This window comes from Nanorana parkeri, unplaced genomic scaffold, assembly GCF_000935625.1.
Source record: "Nanorana parkeri isolate BGI_ZX_2015 unplaced genomic scaffold, ASM93562v1 scaffold1450, whole genome shotgun sequence".
Classification (NCBI taxonomy): domain Eukaryota; kingdom Metazoa; phylum Chordata; class Amphibia; order Anura; family Dicroglossidae; genus Nanorana; species Nanorana parkeri.
In genome coordinates, this window is record NW_017307718.1 from 285349 (window position 1) to 308513 (window position 23165).

General features: G+C 40.8%; 1 protein-coding gene across 1 annotated transcript in view; it reads left to right on the forward strand.

Annotated features, from left to right (window-relative positions):
- LOC108798327 (brain-specific angiogenesis inhibitor 1-associated protein 2-like) overlaps nucleotides 1–23165 on the forward strand; it is a 126289-nt gene that overhangs the window by 66706 nt on the left and 36418 nt on the right. The window contains exons 5-6 of the mRNA XM_018570067.1: nucleotides 12608–12679; nucleotides 12795–12932. Of these exons, the coding sequence (XP_018425569.1) occupies nucleotides 12608–12679; nucleotides 12795–12932 (210 nt within the window). The remainder of the gene's footprint in view (nucleotides 1–12607; nucleotides 12680–12794; nucleotides 12933–23165) is intronic.

Here is a 23165-nt window from a genome sequence, read left to right on the forward strand (position 1 = left end):
TGCTGAATTAAGTTTTACTTGCTTAGAAGAACATTGTATACATGTATATGGGAATAAAGCATTGTAAGAGAAAACATAAAGATAATAACTTCCTGTATATATCATAGATAGGTATGCATATAGAAACATTGCACTACAGTACCATCCACTGCTCAAAAGACAAATAGTATATACTTTTGCATCTCCAGCACCCCTTCTCAACGGCATATGAGTTGCTATATGACATTTAGCTTCTCTCAAAGGAAACTATGGTGATTATTTTGGCAATGGCTTCTTAAGTGCATCTGCTTTTTCCGTTCTGCTTGTTGTTTTTTTTCTGTTCCGTTTTGTTCTGGAGTGTATGGTGCGGTGGTCTGGTGTACTATACCGTTTTTTCAGATATGATTCCACTTCCTTACTGATGTATACCCTTACGTTTTCGGTGCGTATAATTCCTGGTTTCCGTTGGAATTTTTGGCTGCACATGGCTACAAACTCTGGAAGTTTTTCTGATGTTTCATTCGTGTGCTTCATCAGATAAGTTGTTGTGTACCTGGAATAATCATCAATGAAACTCAGTAGATATCTGTTCCCGCCTGATGTGGGAGTTTTCATTGGTCCGCACACATCGCTGTGTATGAGCTCCATGGGCTGGGTGGTCTTTCTTTAGGTGGTCTGTGGAATTGGGGTACTTGTGGCCTTTGTTTCCATACAGCATTTGCATGTCATAAGCATGTGGCAGGGCAGTATGGTTATATCTTCTTTAAAGCCTCTCTTTATAATGTATTTTATGGCTCCTGGGTTTTGGTGTCCTAGTCGTCTGTGCCATAGATGGATACATTTGTTGTGTAGATTATTAGTGGCTGTCTTGACTTTTTTCATGCAGTGAACAGTCTGTGTAGGTGTTTATCTAGTTTTCCTTTTGTGACAATTTGCCTACTGTTTTTCGGATTGTACATTCATCACCTCGGAATTGAACTGTGAGACTGTTAATAACAAGGTTTTTCACTGATAGAAGGCTTCCTTCTAGATCTGGAACATACAGTACATTTTTCACGAGGATACTCTGCTTGTCCCCTGATGGTGTTATACAGTTCAAGAGTCTCAGTTCTGCAGTAATACTTTTCCCGTTTGCTAGGAAAACTTTGTCCTTTGCACTGAAATCAATTTCTGTGAAGAAGGTCTCATCACTAGTCTTGTGGCTTGCTGCGCCTGAGTCAATACACCATCCGCATGGTATACTGTTCTGAGTCACTTTAAAGGTAGAGCTCCGTGATGTGCCTGCAGTTTCCTTTGTGGCTGCCTTAGCTCTTTCTTTTGTATGTGTTTCTCACTTTCTCTGCTCAACTTTCCAGATTGAACAGTCCTTTTTCTGGTGACCAGTCTTTTTATAGCAAAAACACACTCTGCTTTCTTTGTTTTGCTGTACGCTTTCATGCACCTTAAAGCGTACATTTACACTCAAAAATCTAATTCTACTAATGCATCCCTCTATGTATGATGATTAATAACAACATAGACATGTCAGGTGTAAAATGCTGTGATTTTGAAATACTTACACTTGCGGAGCATTCACTTCCTGCTTTGAAAGGGCAAAATGACTTCAGTTTGCCAAAACAATGCACACTGGGATTGCCTTCATCAGCAGAGCATTGTTGGGACATCTCGTCTGTAATCTCAGGAGATCTCAGGGAAAGGCATTTTGCTCCCTTGAGATGATGTGCATGGTCACATGTCCTAGTCACATGTCTCGTCACATATGCCAGAAATCCAGGAAGTAGTAGTAGAGCTAGTAAACTGCCCTTAGTAAACATGGCCACTGTCAGAAAACTGGGGAAGAAAAGAGAAATAAAGTATGCAAAGAATACAAAGCCTGCAATGATCTAGAAGTATGTGTTTATAGATTGTCATTACTAAACATTTCTAAAGGTGTGTTTGTTGTTATTTTAAAGATATGGGTAAAGGTCCTCTTTAAGGGCATTCTTGTTTTCTTCATTGTGCATATTTTCTTTCCTTCTGTAATATTCATCGATTAATTTTCCTTTGGTGTAGTCTAGTGTTAGTTCCTGCTCAGGTCTGGTTTCTAGAGGGTAAATAATAGCACTGTACGTAGCTGTTCTCCGATTTCCCACATGGCATTTTTATGTTCACACATTTCCTGGCCTTTTTCTAACCTCATCTTATATAGCTTGCGTAGCAGACATATTTAACTGTTTACGTTAGGTAGGTTTGAACGCTTATTCAGTTCCTGTAATACAATTTCTGTAATGCAGTCCACATACCTTTAGCTGTATTTTATTTTCTGGTTTGGATGAGCTGGTCATCTTCCACTAGCAGACTTATAATTGCTTTTGCTTGCCTGTTCTTCTTGTCCCATTCCTCCATGGTTCCATTACTGGGTCTGTCGGTTCTCAGTACTTGCCACAAGTCATCTTTGCTTCATTTCAAGTTTGAACTTCCATAGCTGGCAGTTGCTTTTGTTTGAGCTTTGCAATGTCAAACTTCATATATGAACTACTTGCCATTTTTCAGTAGCTTGGATGCGGCTCTTGTTGACTTGCAGTATTCTGTTTAGGGCCTGGGCCCATAACCTGCTGGTTATGTGTTTATATAAAGCACTGAGATTTTCAGGAATGCTGAATTACGTTATACTTGCTTAGAAGAACATTGTATACATCTATATAGGAATACAGCATTGTAAGAGAAAACATATAAAGAAAAAAACTTCCTGTATATATCATACATAAGTATGCATATAGTAACATTGCACTACAGCGCCATCTACTGCTCAAAAGACAAATGGTATATGCTGTTGCATTTCCAACATGGGGTAGGTACACTTGGTATATAGAAGACTGCAATCATGTCTTACCGCCTATAGTTCTGACTAAAGGTGGCCATACACTGTACAACCATCGCAAGACCTTAGTCTTGCGATGGTTGTAAAGGGATTAAAAAAACGTACGATCTGCCTATCTTGGACAGGCAGATCGCACTTTCGATCATCGCAAGCCCGCCCCCCTGAGGGGCGGGCTTCCGATGACCGCAATGCTGAACGGGCAGTGTGCGCGTGCGCACACCGGCCCGTTCAGCATTTGTCTTCCGAGCACCGTTCTAACCAGCCGAGAATCGTACGATTCCCGGCTGGTTTTCGAACAAGCTGGTTCGACTGAAGACGTGCGACCGTACAGTAGAAACGGTCGCACGTCTCCGTTCACACTGCTCGATTATCGTACGAAAAACCGATCGCATACGATTATCGTACGATAATCGTGCAGTGTATGGGCACCTTAAGACACTTTTTATCTCTGGATAGCTTAGATCCAATACAACAAAACAAAGACTTTGAAGGACAAGTGCATTTGCAATATGCAACCAAGTTCCCCCACCCTCTCAATCACCCCAGTACATAATACTCACTGCAGATTACCTGATCCGTGGATATTGATGTTAACGCCTATGCCATTTATCTCTTCTAGGAGATGCCATACTACGCATGTAGAACTTTCTACCATAGTCTGTGGTAAAAAAAAGTCAGCCATGTGCAGTATGGTAGCTCTCAGAGGAGACAAGTAACACTCTGCTTGGGCAAAAACATTATTACCCAGGGATCAAATGATCTGAGATCTATGTTTTTATATACTGCATTGATCGGGAGTGTGAAGGGGGATTTAAAGAGGTAATGCACAAAAGTGCAATTGTCCTTTAAGAGAAACCAGCGAGGCTCTGTATTCAGGGTGAAAATACTCCTGCGTTTCATATTGTTTTATATTGATATGCAGGTCGCTTAGATTAGTGTGGCATGTGGTGAGGTAAGCAGAATCTGCTTAGTGCTTTACAATAGAGACTTTTGTTAATGTTCAGTCATCTCAGTGTGAATTACTGTTGACTCAAAGAAAGGGGAACACCAAATGAGTCTGGCTTTTGAATGGAGAATATAACATAGCTGACATATAACATCTTAAATGTCTGTAAAGCAAACCTGTGGATTTTGCAAATCTGATAAACTGTTCTTTCACCTCCGGGTTACAACTCATATAGATTTTCAATAAGCCCAGGGGTGCTCTATTATGAACATTCCAACCACAGCTTGACATGTTGCACTCTGGCCTATCTCGTGCTACCCCTTGAGACTTTGTATTGGTCAGCGAGACCTTTTAATTTGGTGGCCAATAAAAATGCATGTATAACTGCCAGCAGGGGATTGCTGTCTGAGGTTGGAGATGTTAGGAACTCCTTGAGAAGGAGCAAAAAAAAGGCATAAACATGATTAAAACCCTACTGTATAGCCTAAAGAAATGTTGTTGAACAAATGCCAGAGAAGGTAGTCAGCTAAAAGGAAAGGGTCAAAATTGTGCAAGGAATCAGAGATGAGGAAACACACAGCGAGAGGTCACATTTAAGCAGGTGGTGAAAGGCACATAGTGAGGGGCTGGACCTGAGAGTGCCTAGTCATGACTGGCGCTCCTGATTGTGGATTTGATGTTGTGCTACAGGTACTTCTGGGCTGTGGCCGTGCTGTTACAGAAAAAGTCTTGTTGATCTGCCAAAAATACACTCGGCTCCGAAGACACAGAGAGCATTTTTGTGCACTGAATCATGTCAAACCTGCTTAGTTGTCTTTTGCTAAGCTTCTTAACTACTTCTACTCTCCCATCACCACAAAATAGACACTGATCATTCTATAGTTCCAAGATAAGAACTTGGAGGGCTAACTAGGCTCCTTGACATAACACAGGAAGACACAGGGCAGCTCTGAATTTCTGACATGATCAACAGTTATGTAATTAAACCATTTATTCAAAGTCATAAAACCATATATTCATTGAACAATGTCTGCAAGAGCTAGTGGAATGACGGCCTGAATATTGATTAACCACCTCCCGTTCATGGCCATTCGTGACGGGAACCTTATAGGAGCGGGTGGACATCTTAAGACTCAGCGCGCACACGAGTGGGGAAACTGTCAGCATGTAAACAGCCAGCGATGGCTGTTTACATTCAAGTGATTAGACGTCTTCGGAGATGCCCGATCGATTGTACTAGCTGCGGTGTGCGCCCCCCCTGTACCTCCGTCGCCGGAGGTACAGGACGTGTTATATGAATTGGCTATCACATAGGGGGTTTCTTATCCCCCTATGTGATAGCAATAAAGTTAAGTGTAAAAAAAAAAAAGTTTAAAAAAATTAAAGCATACAAAAAAATAAAGAAGCTTAAAAAATATTGACAAAAAATGTTGTTTTTAAATAACACAATTTTTTTTTAAAGTCCCCCGCCCCCCCACTTACACACGCAAACATGCGTTGGGTGCGCCATTGTGCAAAAATGGCGATTGCGCCCATTACGCTGCACATGTTACATATCGCTGTGAACATCGGAGAGCAATACTTTTAGGACCATTACTTACTGATACAACTAAAGTGCTGAGCGGTAAAAGCGTTTAAAGTGTCGCCTATAGCCAATTTTGGGTGTGGTCGTTTTCTGCAATTTCACGGGCGTGCGCAATTTTAGGGCTTTACATGTTTGGCGTCTATTTACCCGACATGACCCAGTCTTTTATATTTGACAAAAAAATTGGGGTGATAATAAATGTTTCATAACATTTCATAGGGAAACAGGTTTTTAAAAAAAATTTAGGGTACATTTTTGGTTATATAGTAAAAAATAAAACCCCCAGTGGTGATTAGATGCCACCAAAAGAAAGCTCCATCTGTCCCCCCAAAAATTATATAAAATTAATTTCAGTACAGCTTTGCATGACTAAATAAATGTCAGTGAAAGTACTGCAGTGCTGAACACTGAAAAATGGCCTGGCCAGGCAGTGGGTGTGACACCCTGGTCTTCAAGTGGTTAAAGGTCTCTGTCAATGGGCTTTGGGCTCATGTCGATGACATCAGTTTGAGATGCTTTTGAGATATTCACAATGCATTGACATGTGCATTTGGCCTGCAGCTCCGCTGCTTCTTACCTGCATTTGACCTGCTTTTAGCAGGTTTTGCATTCCAATAGACTTGCAAAACCCATTGGATGCGAACAAATCTCTATTGACACAGGCCAAACTCAGGTCAGCCTCTACATCCATTGGCTGTTCTGCTTTGGTTGTGTTTCAGTTTTGTAGTTTTTCCAGTGGCAAGACATAGCAGCTTCCTTCTAGTCTTCACTACTGTGGATTCTTCCAGTTGCTGCTAGCATACTTTTTGAGAGTGAGGCAGCGAGTGGATATTGTCTTCATGTATGTTATGTGACAGAGACAGAGGAACAGACGAAAAGGGGCTGGCATACCATGATACAAGATAAAGCTTGGCAAGGACAAACACAAAGCAAGGGAAGAACACAAAGGGGACTATTTATAATTTTTTTTAAGGATTTACACAACGTTCACCCAGGATTCCAACATTTTCCAATTGAATCAGATTAGAAAATTGTGTAAATCTTGCTTGAACAAATTTACAAATGGACCCCTAAGTGTTAATAGAGGAAACAAGGCAGAGAAGCGGTAAAGATACAGGTAAATGGTGGACTGAGGAAGGGGCTAAGGAGTGGAAGGTATTAAAGCATACAGTATCTAAACCCCAAAATGAAAACGGAACGGAATGGATGGTAGAGGGGCGGGCACAGCTGGCGCTGCTTTTAGATAGGCAGAGCCCGCTGTCAATCACCAGCTGGGTGGATCTCAACAATATTGTCAGGATCCATCCCAGCTGCGGCGCTCTCAGTATATAGCGGGCAATAGCTGGCTATATGCTGAGCTTTGGGTCACGGGAGGAGGTTAGTATATGTTAACTAATAGGTTGGACTTGATGGACTAATGTCTTTATTCAACCTCAAATACTATGTAAATAGCAAAACCCTATCACGGTTAAAGGTTATTTAAACCTAGATGTCCATGCCAAATTTAGCACAATCAGTATGCAATGGCTAACCTTTGGCTGGTGCAGACCTTAATAATCCTTCCTTTCGGATGGTGCACAGTAAAGACTGTCACAGTCCCGGCCAAAAAGAACTGCAGAAAGCCGGCACCGCCAGGAGCAGCTATGTCTCACAGAGATGCAGACCATATAGCTGCTCCCCCAAGTCAGGTACTTGTCAGCCGGCTGCGGGCCATATGGTACCGGTTCGCGGGCCAATACTTTGAGACCACTATACTATGCATTCAAAAAGACAAATGCCTGTAAAATCCTGAATTTCCTTCAAAGTGGTTGCTTTAACCCCTTCATGACCAGTGATGTACAGTGGAACCAGGCATCACTGGCATTGGGCCCGTTTAAACACTCTGTTTACACTTGCACACCCTTTTGCCGCCAGATTGCTTGTAAGGGCTGGTAAGGCCTGTCCCATAGCTGTCAGTGCTGGGCTCTTGAAGCCCAACAATAAGCTATTGAAGTGCGATCTGCTTTCAAGTGTAAAGGTGATACTAGGGATCTTTTGGACCCCCTGTATCACCGTAAATAGTACCTGTCACCATTAATCTGCTTGACAGGGCTGTAAGCCCCCCTATGTGATAGCAATTAAATTAAAGTACAAACAAAACATTGCAGATCTTAAAATTAATATAAAATAAAAGTAAAAATAATAGCATTTTTTTAAAGTCCCTCGCCTCTGCGAGCATGCGGGTCTTCATGTAAAGGGTGCGCCTACGTATGAAAACATCGATCGCGCTACACATGTTGGGTATCGCCGCGCACTCCGGAGTGAGAGTAATAATTCTAGTGCCAATATTTACGCGTATCTCTAAACTAATGACCCAGGCATGTTTCATATCTATTTACTCGTTGTAACCTCATCTTTTATATTTTATTTTAAAAAATGGGTATTCTATTGGGTTTTGGGGCATTTAAGTGCATTTTCACCACATTTTGGGGTTTGATACTAATATCTTGCAACATAAAAATTTGCAACTGCCACCATTTTATTCTATAGGGTCTTGCCTTTCAGAAAATATATAATGTTTGGGGGTTTGAAGTAATTTTCAGGCCTAAAGTGTGGATTGTATCATAAACAAAAAATTGAAAAAAGGCCTTTGTCATGAAGGGGTTAAATCTTCATGTAGAATCAGTATAATCAATGCTTTGTAGCACTGACGTCCCCACTTCAAATTCCGGTTTCCTCTCACACTACAAAGACATGCTGGTAGGGTAATTGCCTCATTTCTAAATTGTCACTAGTATGTGTGTGCATATGAGAAAGACCTTAGATTGTAAGCTTTAGGGACTGATGTGAATGAATAGTACGTAAAGCACTGCATACATTGACAGCATTATATGGATACTTGTAATAAGTAAATATAATATAGAATATAATCTTTGTATATTCAGGAGTATCTGTTAGTTGCAATTTTCTAGAATTTTTGCAGAATTTGTGGATTAGTACCTAATTAAACCTTATATTGTTTATTTAATCTGCTGCCTTTTTCTAAAGCAATTAATTATAACAGGAATTACAGTGTTGTGTCTACTCAAGTACATTGTAATTATCCTGTTCCTTTTGTGTTGCTAATATTTGTCCAATAAATTAACCGTCAACGGCAAGGCACATGCAAACCATGTATTTTGCTGCACAATCCACAGCAAACATACAGAGTTGTCATTTATTCTGCCTGTCTGTCCTAAGTGTGTTGCTTGAGAGCAGCTTAAAGTGACACTAAACTCAGCAGCTAAATCTTAAAAATTCATTCAAGTGCCCTATTAACAAAAATGTATCTTATTTGTGTATCACTCGGCTGTAGATCCTCAAATCATCTCTGAATTGGTGCTGACACTGTCCTTCCTTCTTGGAGCGGTCACCACTCCAAGCTCGCTCCCATGATAGACTACAATCTCATATTTAGTTTACTAATTTGTATTGAGATTGTATTAAATAACTACATTTTGGTAATAGGGTACTTGTAAGCATTTTTAAGATTCAACTCTGCCGTGACATCACCATGCGCGTGCGCGATGACGTCATCACGCATATGCGGTCATCTTTTTGACGCCTGTCGGCAAGCCATCTTGGTGTTGGATGCCGGCAGAGAGAGGAGGGGACGTTCAGCGGGCGGGATGAGGTATGCCGCCAGGTCCCCTCCTCTCTCCTGGCACTGTTGGGCTCTCGGTCAATGACCGAGTGCCTGACTTTTCAGAGGGGGTGACACCAAAATGACTGTCAGTAATTTTGGTGCCACCGCACCAATGGTGGCACCCGTATGCGGGCTGCACCCGCAGCACCCCCCTTGTGATGCCACTGCATACCTGCCCTGACACAAGTGCCCCTTATCTACAATCTGTATTGCTACTGCTGCCAAAGAATCTTCTAAATCCAACATACATCTGGGTTTTTCAGATGCCCGGTTCCTTGCTCTGCATTGTGGTTCCATCTAGAAGCCTCTATGTCACTGCAACACACAATGGTTATGTAAAACATGCAGCGGGGACCAGGCATCTGACATAGCCAGATGTGTGTTGGATGCAGAAGACTCTTTGGCAGCAGTATCATTTTATAAGAGAGATGATCAGTGGCTTGGACATCAGGACAGGTAAGTTTTAATCGTTTCCTTTTACAGAAAGCATTTTTAAATTTTTTATTAGGTGACCGCTGCTTTGACTTAAACCTCTCTCTGCCAGAGCTATTTTTAATTATACTTGTACCTATGTTAAAATGCACATTTTAGGCCAGAAGATTACTAAAACCTTCCTGATAATATTTGAAAGCAATTTCTTATGTCCAACAACATGTCCACTGCTAAGTGCAACTGTTTATCAAACCCATATTTTCATTAAAAAAAGATTAACTCTAGTGCATATAAACACAATATAATACCTATTTAAAAAAAAATTAAATACAAAAGATGAGGTTGTGTCCTGTAAATACATATTAAATGTCAAGTCTTATAATTTTGCGTGCCCATAAAACATTGAAACACTGCAGTACGCAAAATTGTCCATAGATCATGCTTTAAAAGCCTTTACAGCTGATCAGTTTAGAGTTAACAGTAATTAGTGGCCCTAAAATGATTGTTCTCACTCCAACATGTGCAGCGATACCTAATACGTGTGCCACAATCAGGTGAGCACACCTGATATGCATGTTTGCATTTGTATGTACATGGGGGCATGGGGCTTCTAGATTTTTTTAGTGTTTGATTTTAATTACTTTTATTTGTTAATTCTTGAAAACTTTTCATTCTTTAACTTTATTGCTATTACAAAAGGGGCTGACAAGCCCCCTATGCGATAGCGTAGGCCGTGTGTGGACTTTTCCAAGCCTGTCAGAAAAATTCCTAGTGTGAAGGACCCTTCCTGTTCTGCCTAGATGGCAGGACAGACCGACCTTTGGACATGCGCCCCGTCCATGCCACAGGAACAAGCTCTAAGCCTAATTCATAACCCATGCTAGCAGTGCACTCTAAGCAGGTGGAAGTGTTACTAATGGGTTAAATGTAATTATTTGGTGATAGATTAAAGTAAATCTTTCCTTTGCCCATGAAGGGCAAAGTAAAAAGTTCACTCAACTCCCTTTCCCCAGCAGCATGCACTCACCTTTCCTCACTGCTGCTTCATTCATACTTCTGAACTGGGAAAAGAAAGTCCTGTGTAAGTGCCAAACCAACTTGCTAGAGCTTACGCAGGTGATGGACATCTACCCCTGCCCCATGTGACAGTGCTGGGCCATTTACAAGACACTAGCAGTGTCATATAAAACAGGGAGAGTGATCCTACTCATACCTAGAAGTGCAGAGTATTTCCCTTTGCTCCCGATGGCTGAAGGGATTGGAGAGGGAGCAAGGAAAAGGCAAATACATGCTGCTGGAGGAGTAAACGTTTTACTTTGCCCTACATGATCAATGGAAAGGTTTACTGTCAGCACGGGATTATATAAAATATCAATACTGTCTTAGTTAAGCAGAAAGTAGCAGTTCAGTAGAAGTTACTAGTCCCATTGCCTATCTTATGGTTGGCATGGTGATAAATAGGGATGGTCCGAGTGTTCGATTCAAACCTAAATTCAAATCGAACATCGGCCGTTCGAGCATTCACCGAACGCCGAACTTTATGGGACGTTCGCGGTTTGTTCGACCACAGACGTTCCATAAGGCAAAATGCCTTCCGAAGCTCTAATTGGTTCAAGTCTTGCACCTGACCACAGGTCAGGTGCAATACTTTGCCCAATCAGGGTTCAGTATTGAATTAGAGCCCTGATTGGGCAAAGTCATGATGACTCTGCCCAATCATGGCTCAGATGCCGGTAAACTACACAATTGGGCGGAGCTAGCTGTCATCGTCACTAACATGTCTTTTGTTTTTTTTTCCAAATAAAGGATTTTATCAAAAGTCTGGACTTTTTAATAAATGTTTTCTTTAATCCTTTAGTGAATGGGTAGGGGTACAAGTACCCCTTACTCATTCACAAGGGAGGGGGGCGGCATCTGGGTGCCCCCTTACTTAAAGGGGTACCCTGATGCAAATAAGCCCCCTTGCCCGCAGACCCCCAAAACCACTGTGTCAGTGTTGTGAGGACGAGGCCCTTGTCCCCATCGGCACGGGCCCACCCTCCCAGTGCTGAGGGCATGTGGCCTGGTTGGGAGGGAGGGGAGTCGCCCCCCCCCCTTTCCGGCCCTGCCAGGCCTATACTCGGATGAAGGGTCTGATATGGAATTTTAGGGGGGACCCCATGTTCCCCAGCCCCCCATTTTGGGGGGTTTGGGTTCCTCCTTAAAATTCCTACCAGACCTTAAGGGCCTGCTATGACTTTAAGGGGGAACCCCACACACTTTTTTTTTATTTATTTATTTTACATGGTGTCCCTCCTAAATATTCCTACCAGACCTTAGGGGCCTGGTATGACTTTTAAGGGAAACCCTACGCATTTTAAAAAAAACAATTGGTCCCTCCTAACATTCCTACCAAACCTAAAGGGTCTGGTATTGTTTGGGAGGGGGAACTGCACACTTTAAGAGTTAAAAAAACAATGTCATTTTTTTTTTTAGAAATGTCAGTTTTGCTGCAGCAGGTTCTGTACATCCTACAGATCGGCCACTTCACAGGCAGGTTAAGGGGACCCCCCAGGCACGATCGTCGAAGGAATTTTTCATTTTTTCCTTGCCCTTTAAGTGATGTCAAAATCACTGCTCCTTTAAACACTGTATTCTTTTTTGTTTTTTTTGTCATTGATTCCTGGTCCCCCAGAGCAGTACCCGGACCCCCATACACCTTTTATGGCCAATCACTTGAATATAAGCCCTCTTAAAGGGGACAATCATTTTCGAACGTTCGACCCCCATTGACTTTAGGTCGAGTTTGTATTCAAACTTTTCGGCCGTGTTCGGGCCGAAAAGGGGGGTGTTCGGGCCATCACTAGTGGTAAATAGCTATAGTTTGTGCAGCTACCATTACAACCAATGCATGCACTAAATGGGATCAGTTATTTCCTATAAATGTAGGTATACTGGGTTATTACAAATGGTTTATGGATACAGAGGTTGGAAGTGGGGATAGTAGTGACTTTTATGTCCTGATTTTATTTACCTTAATGAACAATATTTAAAGTGCTACATAAATTTGTTGGCGCTATATCAATGCCTGTAATAAACAAATAAAAAAAAAATAAGATACACATTTTAAGATATCAAACATGTTCCTTTTTTTCCCCTCAGTTGAAGCTTTTCCACTCTGAACTCCTGGCTCAACTTGAACACAAGCTGGAATTAGACATCAAGTATTTAACTGTGCGTACTTTTGTTTCCGCTTCTTTACATTCTCCACTGTGATAATTTGTTCCACCTTATTTGTATTAGGGGCTTGTCACTTAGTAACTGATAGTGTTTCCTGTGCTATCCCCAGGCGACACTGAAGAAATACCAGGTTGAGCATCGTTCCAAGTCGGAGTCAATTGAGAAATGCCAATCTGAACTCAAGAAGCTCAGGAAAAAGTGTCAGAACAGCAAGAACCCCCAGAAATATGGAGACAGAGAAGTGCAGGTAGGGTTCATGCAGTCCTGCATTGGCGCAAACTGTTTACTGTATCTTCTTGCTTCAATTTTATGGTTTACTAGACCTTAATTGCATGTAATAGATTGCTATAACAATAATATACTAACATCATTTAAATAATTCTGCTCTATAATTGCAGTAGGACTCTTACCAAGCCTAAAGATGCCTATACACTGAAAGATTAAGCAACTAAGTACAACTTGTTCCGGGGCATGTATGATCCCCTTAGGCCATCTCTGGTTATGTTCAAATCTAACCAAGCCAGATATATTGCACCAGTGCCAAAATTATGGATCACATAAGGGAGTAAAAAATAATGGTCTTAAGAGAAATGCTAGCACATAGATGAAACTTTGTCTTTTTGTGCAGCCAATTCAGTTTTCAAAAAAAAGGCGTCAGTTTGCAAAGTAACTCTAAAAAAGTAAAAGTACAGGGTACTCCCCACTCTTTTCTCAAAAGTGATCAGTGCTTACAGTTGCTTAGACTACTGATGGATCCATATCGCCTATTCCGGTACTGGTATCTATAGTCAATTAGCTTTTGAGGAGGATTTGCTCCTCAGAGCCTGTACCTACACAGGTCAGTGAATGCTTGTTTAAAAGTGACTGTCACCTTTTAGAAAAATTAAAAAGTACACTGAAAATGAAGCTTTTTTATAGTTGCTTGTCCAGCTATCTGCTTCTGCAGATTCTGGTAATGACACGCCCCCTGGCTTTCTGATTGCCCGGGAAGCCGGCTCCATGCTCCATCCAGTGCAGCATGGAGCCGGCTTCCTGGGCCAATCAGGAAGATGGGCGGCGTGTAATGACTCATTCCCTGGCTTCCGGATACTGGAGGTTCCAGTATCGGGATACGTATCAGGAGCTGGAATGCAAATCTCTGTTTTGTGCGATATCGCGGCGGCTAAATCTGTGCGATAAATCGCCTAGGTATGAACCTAGCTTTAGATTGGGCCAAGGTGGAGGGAAGTGAAGAACAGGCAGGTGAGAGCAAATTGGGAAGACACTGGCCACAGGATAGGGAGAGGGGTTCCATGCTCCCTGAATTTGTGCTACAGCCCTCCACTAACACTTACAGGAATTCCCTTCTCTCCTTATATTATATAGTATATGGTGCTTAATTAATAAGAGCGCAGAATTACTCACATTGCAAACTGCTTATTCAGCAATGTGCTTGCTTTTAGAGAACATATATGTATAACTGTTCTTAAAGCAGTTCGAAATAGTCAGCAAGTATATAAGGTCCTATACACTGTTGTACTGGACACCAATATGAGGCGTTCTTTATGTTCAACACATGCCCCATAAACCAGGCAAATCCCATTAGTAATATAAAAGGCTTTGTAATTCATTGAAATCCTGTGCCTGTTCCAGGCGGTGATGCATACCAATGGTTAACTGTTTAATGGAATGACATGAATTAAAATCCAATGTTGAGGCTGAGCAGGCGAGTGGAGCAGCAATGTCTACAACAAATAGTTATAAATACCAGAAGCACAAAGACCTGAATCAAAGGGCTGCAACTCTATGGCTCAAACATTTTCACATAAAACCATGGGCTTGTGGGGAATTTAACTGAATTAACAAGTGAGTTTCCAAACAGCTGATAATACTAAGGTGATGATGATGATGTTACAGATGTAACACATGATGCTACTTTTTTATTTGCACTTCAGCTAACTTTCTGGACAGACTTCCAATAGATCTACTACCTTAATGAGATCAAATCAGTACTTAATGAGGTAAAAAGAGTCTCCCTCTCTGTCTCGCTCTAATATAGATGCAATCACCTTACACATGAGTTGCCAAAGTGATACTGGGAACTAAGTATATAAGAAGTTAAAGGATGAGGAAATGGCCCTTACAACTGCCCAGGGCAAAATAGATCTGCATGAAGTTTAATTTTAAAGTGTATGTATCACAAAAACCTTTTTTACATTTTAGATAGAATAGAAACATGTAAACAATTGTTTTCTATGTGTCTCATTCACACCGCAATGCAGGTGTGATGAACTGTGTGTTGCAATAAAATGCAAACATTCTGCATTTTATCTCAGCACACTGCATGAAACTGCAGATTGCCATAAGGCAGTGCAGCAAATGGTGCTGCATACAGGGACCTGAATAGAGTGTACACACTGTACACTCCAAATAAATTAAAAAAAAAAAAAAAAAAAACAGTGGAATACAATTCACACTGTCCACAAGTCTCTGATGGCAATATCGAATGTTCCAATGAGATTTTTTGTATGAACATTCCTTTGAAAGTCTACCATTGTATACCCTACTTTAAGCTGGTGTTAGTCCTTAGATAGAGGTGGGATATGCATTTTTTTTTAGGGCCAGTGCCAGGTGAACTTCCTCCCCAGCCTCTGATCTCTTGAAGACTGATACAGACTGTCCTGTAAAATTGGGCTGTATTTGGAGCCATCCATCTTTCCTTCTGTTTCAGTGTCTGCAAATTAAATATTTCTCTGTCTTCTTTCACCATGGCAATAGTATTTTCAGGGCAATAAGCAGTGTTGGCTTTTTAACACACACAGCATTTTGTTCTAATTCTAAAAAAACTTCAGTTTTGGTATTATTAAGCCAAGAAATCCTTTTTTTTCCCACGTATTTGCTCTGTCTTAGGCCTTGTTCAAACCAAGCGCGTTCCAGGAGCAGAGCAGTTACAGACCGGAGCAAAACTGCGTCCAATGTATTCCAATGGTATTTTGGGCTCCAGTTCACATAGCAGCGTTCCGTTCCAGAGCAGGTAAAAAAACTGCAGCAGGCCCTATTTTACCTGCACTTGAACGCATGCAAACGCCCTGGAACGCACCGAAAGCTCATTTTAACCAGTTGACATCCGCGGTGTTAAACCCCCTTCCCATAACTAAAAAAAAAGAAAAAAAATATTTTTTCCAAAAACGGCCCGGAAGGCATCAAGTACGCGCAAAAACGCGGCACAACCCTCTGCACTGCGTGTTTAGAAACTCATGCAGATCTGCTCTGCATTTGGTGTGAACAAGGCCTAAAGGTGCCCATACACCTTACAATTATCTGCACATTTTCTGTAGTCGGATGGAAAAAGTGCAACAGATTGTCCCAGGTGGAGATTACTCCATCCACACAGTTAAGGGTAGATGGAGGAATCTGTTGCATCTTTTCCATCTGACCACAGAAAATCTGCAGGTGTATGGCCAGCTTTACATATGTTTTGGCAAGCTCCAATTTGATATGTTTTTATTCTGGAATGGTTTTCTTTTTGTCACTCTTCCCTTCCCTTCCCTTCCCTGAGGGGCGAGCTTCCGATGACTGCAATGCTGAACGGGCAGTGTGTGCTTACGGGCAGTGTGCGGGCATTTGTCTCCGAAGAACAGCACTAACCCGCCGACAATCGTACGATTATCGGCGGGTTTTCAAGCCTGCACGGGAGACAAAAGACGTGCGAACGTACAGTAGAAACGGTTGCACACCTTCCATACACCTTGCGATTATCGTACGATTGCGGGATTTCCCGCGATTATCGTACGATAATCGCAGGGTGTATGGGCACCTTTAGAAATATACTAGAGCTGCAACAGTTAATCGATTTAGTCGATTAAAATCGACGATTGAAAACGTTGGCAACGTTTTCGATCGTCGATTCGTCGGCTATCGATTGATTTGCCTGTTTGGGGCTCCACATGCGGCCTGAGCCGCACGTCACACGCTGCTCCCGTTGCGGCCGCCGTGCCCACGGCACAGGCCGCGTAAGCCACGCCCACCGATTCTTTTTTATGCGATTAACCGATTAATCGTACTTAATAACCGGCCAACTAATCGATTATGAAAATAATCGTTAGCTGCAGCCCTAAAATATACAATCAAGATTTACCAGTTTTTATTTGTGCATAATTTGGAAAACTGTGTATATTTTTATACCTCGACATTGTGAACTATTTTATTTAAATCATTAATATAAAATCCCTATTAATTCCATTTTAATTCCATGGTGCAGCACTACAAGAATAAAAAAAAAGTCCAAGGGGATCAATACTTTTTCTATAGATGCCAAACTTCTCAGATGTGAAAGAGGGACATCTATTAGCACAAAGCATGTAGGCAGAGGACACACCGTTTACGTGGGCCATAAACAATGAAAATTATTGGTTAAACTTATGAGTGATTTTTGCACCACTACTTTTACCATTATAATGGCTTTTCAAAATAAATGCAAAAATGTAGAGGTTGGAATAAAAGTTTAAATGTAGAATAGCTACTTTTGATAGTTATATAATACATTTTTATACTTCAGACTGAAAAGAGAGACAGCTGAGGCACCAAGGAAAATTAATTCCAAAAGAAGGGTAGGCCCTCAAAATTAAGGACAGTTGTGGCTGTGTTTATGCAAAGCATTCCAATCACAATATTGTTAGCAGTCCTCACAACTTAGATATATGATATGTGCTTCATAGTCTCAACACTGGTAAGGACCCTTCATTTAGGCACTGTAAAGTTTCTTTTAGCTAAAAATTTTTGCCTAATGTTCCTCTTGATTTTTTTTTCTATGTAGATAATAGGCCTGGTTGCTGGGGATTTAAAGAGTTAAATTATCAGTGACTACAAGTTCGTGGCAGTGTTGGGCAGAGTGGTGACTAGAACCTGGACCTGTCATGGCTGGAGAAGAGAACATTGGGTGTTTGCTGTTCATACTTGCACATTATGGCAAAAACCCACCATAACCCTGTGGAATTTAGTCATGCTTTAATAGATCTTCAGTGTGAGAGGTCATATTTAAGCCCACTGTAAACACATCAAACTGATCATGCAGATACAAATCACCCTTGTAGCTTAGGCCTAAACCATTGTAAAGTTTAATTTATAGAGGTTGTCTGCCTCTGTTATGTAATTTCTCCTTGACCCATTATCTGCCAGAGTAGATCTCCACTGATTTAGGATCAAAGTATGCTCCAAAGAATTTGGGATATAATGTTATTAGTGCAATTGTTCCTGCAGGCCAGAAGGTCACTCCCAGGAGAGTGTCAAGCCTAATTGTATTCCTGTCAAAACATGTTAACCTTTTACTGTAGAGTCCTTATGCAGCCATCGTGCCACAAATTTCAAAGTGAATCTCTAGCAAAAACATGTTTTAATTTTGAATAGCGTAGAGAAGGGTTAAAACTTTGTCAGATTTGTATTGCTCTCTGTGCCCCCAATGGTAGACCTCTCTATTTGTCCTAGCGAATAATGTCATCAGGACAGAAAATGATGGGAAATTCAAAATGGTATGGCTGTCAATGGAGCAGGAGATGATGAGGGGAAATCTCAAAGGTGAGTTTCAGACAGCAAAAATAAATGATATATTTACAGTGTGCATATATATATATACAGTATTTACCCCAACACTATTCAAAACAAACGCCCTCTCCCTCCCCATGTTTCCTATACCCCTAATACAGACCTCAGCCAATCCTTTTCTCCACTGATGGTTCTGCTGCTCCACAATGCTCACACTACTTTTAAACAGGCCCCAACAGAGAAAACTATTGCCCTGCACTATGCAGTCTAGAAGATGACTGCAGAACGGATGGTGTAGGACACAGCCTTCTAATCTCTAATGTTGCCAGAGAGCAGGAGCACAGGAAAAGGGAGAGGGAAGAGAGATATAGGTGCGAAGATAACCAACTTGAATGACTTGACCGCTTCTTTAGCAAATTTTGAGAATAAATGCTGCTACATATCAGTGAGGGCTTGTTTTATACAGTATCTCATTTACTGCTTATAGATATAGACAATGACCCTGGATGATGCCTAAACAAAGATGGCGTTATCCTTCTGGAGAGAAGGGCAGATGAATGCATTGTCATCGGGTGTACTGTTATGTCTAAAAGGTAATAAACACCTGGAAGTGTTACACTTAAAGGATACATGCACTTTAAAGCAAAGTGCAATGATCCTTTTTCCGATGTTCCCCTGACCTAACCTAACCCACCCTCCCCCTCCAAAGATACTTATCTTGATGCAATGGCTGTGCTTCCCCTGTTTCAACGCCACAAGTCTCCACTGGCCTGGCTGCACTTGTGCATTACATCCCCATAGACTTCTTTGGGACTGTCTGCAGCCTCACAACACTGGCTCATAGAAGTCTGTAGGGCACTAATAGGCAGACACGACCAGAAGAGTAAAGACTTGCATTGCTGGATGTAAACAAACAGCAGAACAGTGTCCGTTGGATCTTCATAAGTATGCATCTCTGGAGGAGGAGGGTGAGTTAGATATATACATATATTGAGTCTGATGTTAATTGAAGTGGAGATACCATGTGCATAGACTGTGCAGTTTCACCAGGGCCCTCAGGAAGTATGGTGCACAGTTACAGTAGATGTGGGTCAGGTGGGCTTCTGGACCCTCTTCTGCTGTCATGTATATCTGGGCACTGCTTAATCTGGGTACTGGTGAGATGTAGGAGGCATTCTTCATGATGCCCCTAACCATCCTGGTGTGTCATATCCAAGTACTTTACCTCCTTCACTCCTTACCTGACCGACATATACAGAATGCTTCTTCCATAACCCCTTCACACCATTTGGACTGGAAGTGAAGGGCGTGGTTCACTATCTGTTTCATATTGTGAACCATTAGGAGGCCAGAATCTATCTATTCTATCTATCTACCTTTGTACCCTTATGGATGTGTACCACTGCTGCCTATCTCCAAAGGAAACGATATCCTATAGAAATAATTAAAATCTTAGCAAAGTTGTATCTAAACTTTTTAAAGTTCCTTATTAAAAGAATTATAAAATTATATGTGAACACACAGTTTTATAATTTTTCTATTTTATTGGGTTTATATATTTTTAGCTTTACCCATCATTCTCTTATTCTACCAGCAAATTTGTGGTATAGAACAATAGAATTCCTTTAGAAAGCAACAAGAAACGACACATCTGCCCAGGAAACTCAGAAGTGGTCATCTGGACAATGTATCACTTCTAAAGACTGCGAACAATATAACAGGTTTACACAACTTCCCCTCTTCATAGTAGCAGTAAACATTCCTTGGGTGCCAGAATGAATGAGGTAAAGTAGTCATTTAAAGTTTGCATTCCTGAATGGATATGTAAATAGTAGCCAATAGTATTTGGACATTTGGTCATTATCAATTCAAGACATTAACAGTAGTTAGAGATCTAGGTTCTAGGTTCACATTAAAAAAATAAACATTTTATTTCTCACAGTGTACTTGGCACTAAATAAGTCTTCAGTATTAACCAGGAGATCTTTGAAGGGCCACATTTATAGTCAATTTTAGTTTGTTAAATGAACACTCTTGTATGAAATGTTATGGGCAGGATCAATTGCAAACTTTTTTACTACAGTATGTTCCAGGCTTTAAATAAAATGTGTAATAATAAGAACAACTATGTTTTATATATACAGCCTATAGATGTTTCTCGAGGAAAGCATTCAGATCTTATGTTACAATGCATTGGTGCAGTTTGAACTTCCTAAATGAACTCAATATTTTGTTTTATTCATGATTGAACTTAATTTGAGATAGTATTCTACTAAACTCCATTCATAATGTTTGGATATAATATAGTGTCCAGATTTAAAATAGGTTGACATGGGTTACATACACTTCCTATGTAAGTCATGCAGTTCCTGTCATTGAACTCATTTGTTCTATTGTCTGCCGTCAGAAAGGAAAGAGACACTTGTCTAAAGCTAGCACATAGTTCCCAGATAAAAGGTCTTCTCTGTGCATTTCCCAGAGCACAGTAATCACATTGAATGCTCCAAATAAGCAACACATTCTAGTGGACTTTGTAGGCATCAGTATTGTTCAACCTTCAGTATTTGTTGATGTTGATGATGATTATATAAGGAATGGTACTGCATTACAAGTGCATTGCCATTTATATAAAAGATTTTCAAGATGAGGAGTATTTCCGCTAGACATTGACTTCACAAAACCCCTTTTTTTGTAGAAACTCTGGGCTCTTTGAGATACTATTATGTGACATTTACATAGCCATCGACAGTTCATCTGACCAAAGAAAGGCATGTAACATCACCTATAGACAGAGATCAATTGAATGATAATAACCGATCCACTTTGAAGATACTCATAGAAGTATGATGATAATCAGTTGATCTTGCAAATGTATAAACAGTTAGATTTGTTGGAAAACTTTTTCCACTTGCTCTTTTTCATATATTGAAGTGTCAATGGCTAGCCAAGTTAGATGATTTTGTTCCCCCCTAAACCATCACATATAAAAGTACATGCTTCATTCTGCAGTGCTAGAACTTTTCTTCACACTGGTAGTGAGCCCTAAACCTCCATCACCCCTTGTGCTATAAATTACCATTGATAATATTGTGATCTTGTTATCAGACAACAGATAGCTTGTATTTTCGGGTACCTCGTGACTTTGAAATTACTAATATTTTTTTGCGTACATGCACATCATCATACAAAAAAGTTGAGTTAATTTAAAATAATGTCAAAATGTTGAGTTTGTTTAAACAATAAATGCTTGTTTGGGTGTTTCTGACCCATTGACTTCAATACGTTCTATATCACTGTGACCTGGAACAGATACTGTACCCAGATCAGAAATGTCAGAGAAAAGTTGTGAAACTTTATCTAATAACATATCCTTGGTCAGTGATTTAGACTGTATTGAAGTAAAAGGGTCTGCTTGACATCCAGGCAATTAACATGTTCAAGAGAAGAGGTCACCAATGGTAGCTTCTTTGTTTATTTCGGAAGGCATGTAACTGTTTTTGGGAGCACACCACATGTGCATTGCGTTGCGCTGCATTGCAGGTGCGTACCTTAGTGCATTGGGATGCATTAGTGCATTGCCCATACCTGCATTTCCAGGGGACTCATTTAATATGAATGTTGATGATAGCTTTGTGGAAAAAAAGATGGATCTATTTTGAAAAGTGAATGAACACATCAATGCTAACTTTCTTTCTTCAGAACAATGGTAACTCTCCATTCCTGGCATTTAGGGGATCATCATTCATGAGACCCACTTTGTCTTGTGTCTTGGTTGGAATGTCACATTAATAAAAGTAATTGAGCAGCTACAGACATATAGAAAACACATATTAAAAGCTTTTTCAATCATTCTATGGCTCAGGCCTTTGATTTGCTGCATTTTTCGATCTACATTGTCTCTAGCTCTCTGGTCCATTTTTCATTAGTATGTCATCTGTGTAGCAGGCAGGGGGAAGGGGCTGGAAGGAGGAACAGCATTTGGCTCCAGTGATTTAGAAAGGCTTGGGCATTATCTCTGCATCCCTTTTGTAAACATGGTCGCCACAGCAACCATTACTTTTGGATCATGGCTTGCCTACTTGAGGCCAGTCTGGTTGGGGAGTGCTATGGGGGGAGGTTAACTGAGGAGGGAAGATGAAGCTGGTGGTGGAGGCAGAGAGGAGGGGAGAGGACAATGAATAGTGACTGTTTCTTATAAAGAATCTAAGGATGCCCCCCACCCACTCTTCCCCACCTTAATGCTTTGGTGCCATCCTGTTTATTCAACTATAGATCAGGAGGCCACAGACCTCCTGGTAACCCTTTCTGTGTCAGAATGTTCCTCATGCTGATACAAGCTTTTTGGTATTTCTTGCCCTAGCCGTAGACATTGCCTGACTCACAGAGGGATGTTTTGACATCTTTAGTATTTGGCTTAAGTTTAAATTGACTCTGATAAGCTGTGGGGTGAGCTGCAGGTCCGCCAGATGTTTTGTAATTGTTTTGGGGAGAAGAGAAACATTCTGGTGTAAATAAGCATCTGTCAAAAACTATCAACAGTTAAAGTTAAAGCAATCTGCATTTTGTCTGGTCAGTTGACAGCTTGACAGTCCTTATCATTATTGTTTTTTTTTTTAATTTTCCTTAGTGAATGCTTTAAAGTGGACCCCGAAGATTTAAGACCTAAAAGAAAGACAGGAAGTATTATTCAAACCGAGTGCAAATCGCAAATGACATGTGAAAAGTGGAGTAACCCATAGTAACTGGTTATCTGACAAGAGTAAAAGGAAGTGGGGTTGGTTGCTATGGGTTAATGCAATTTACACATCTCTATTGCTCTGTTGTTTAAGGCCGCTCTGTATATGGATTAGTTAACAAAGCAAAGAGTAATGGGCAAAGTTAAATGTCCTTTAGAAACCATTTAGAATTCATATTTTATTGATCTTGCGTTATTGGATATTGTGGTTAACTGCAGCATGCA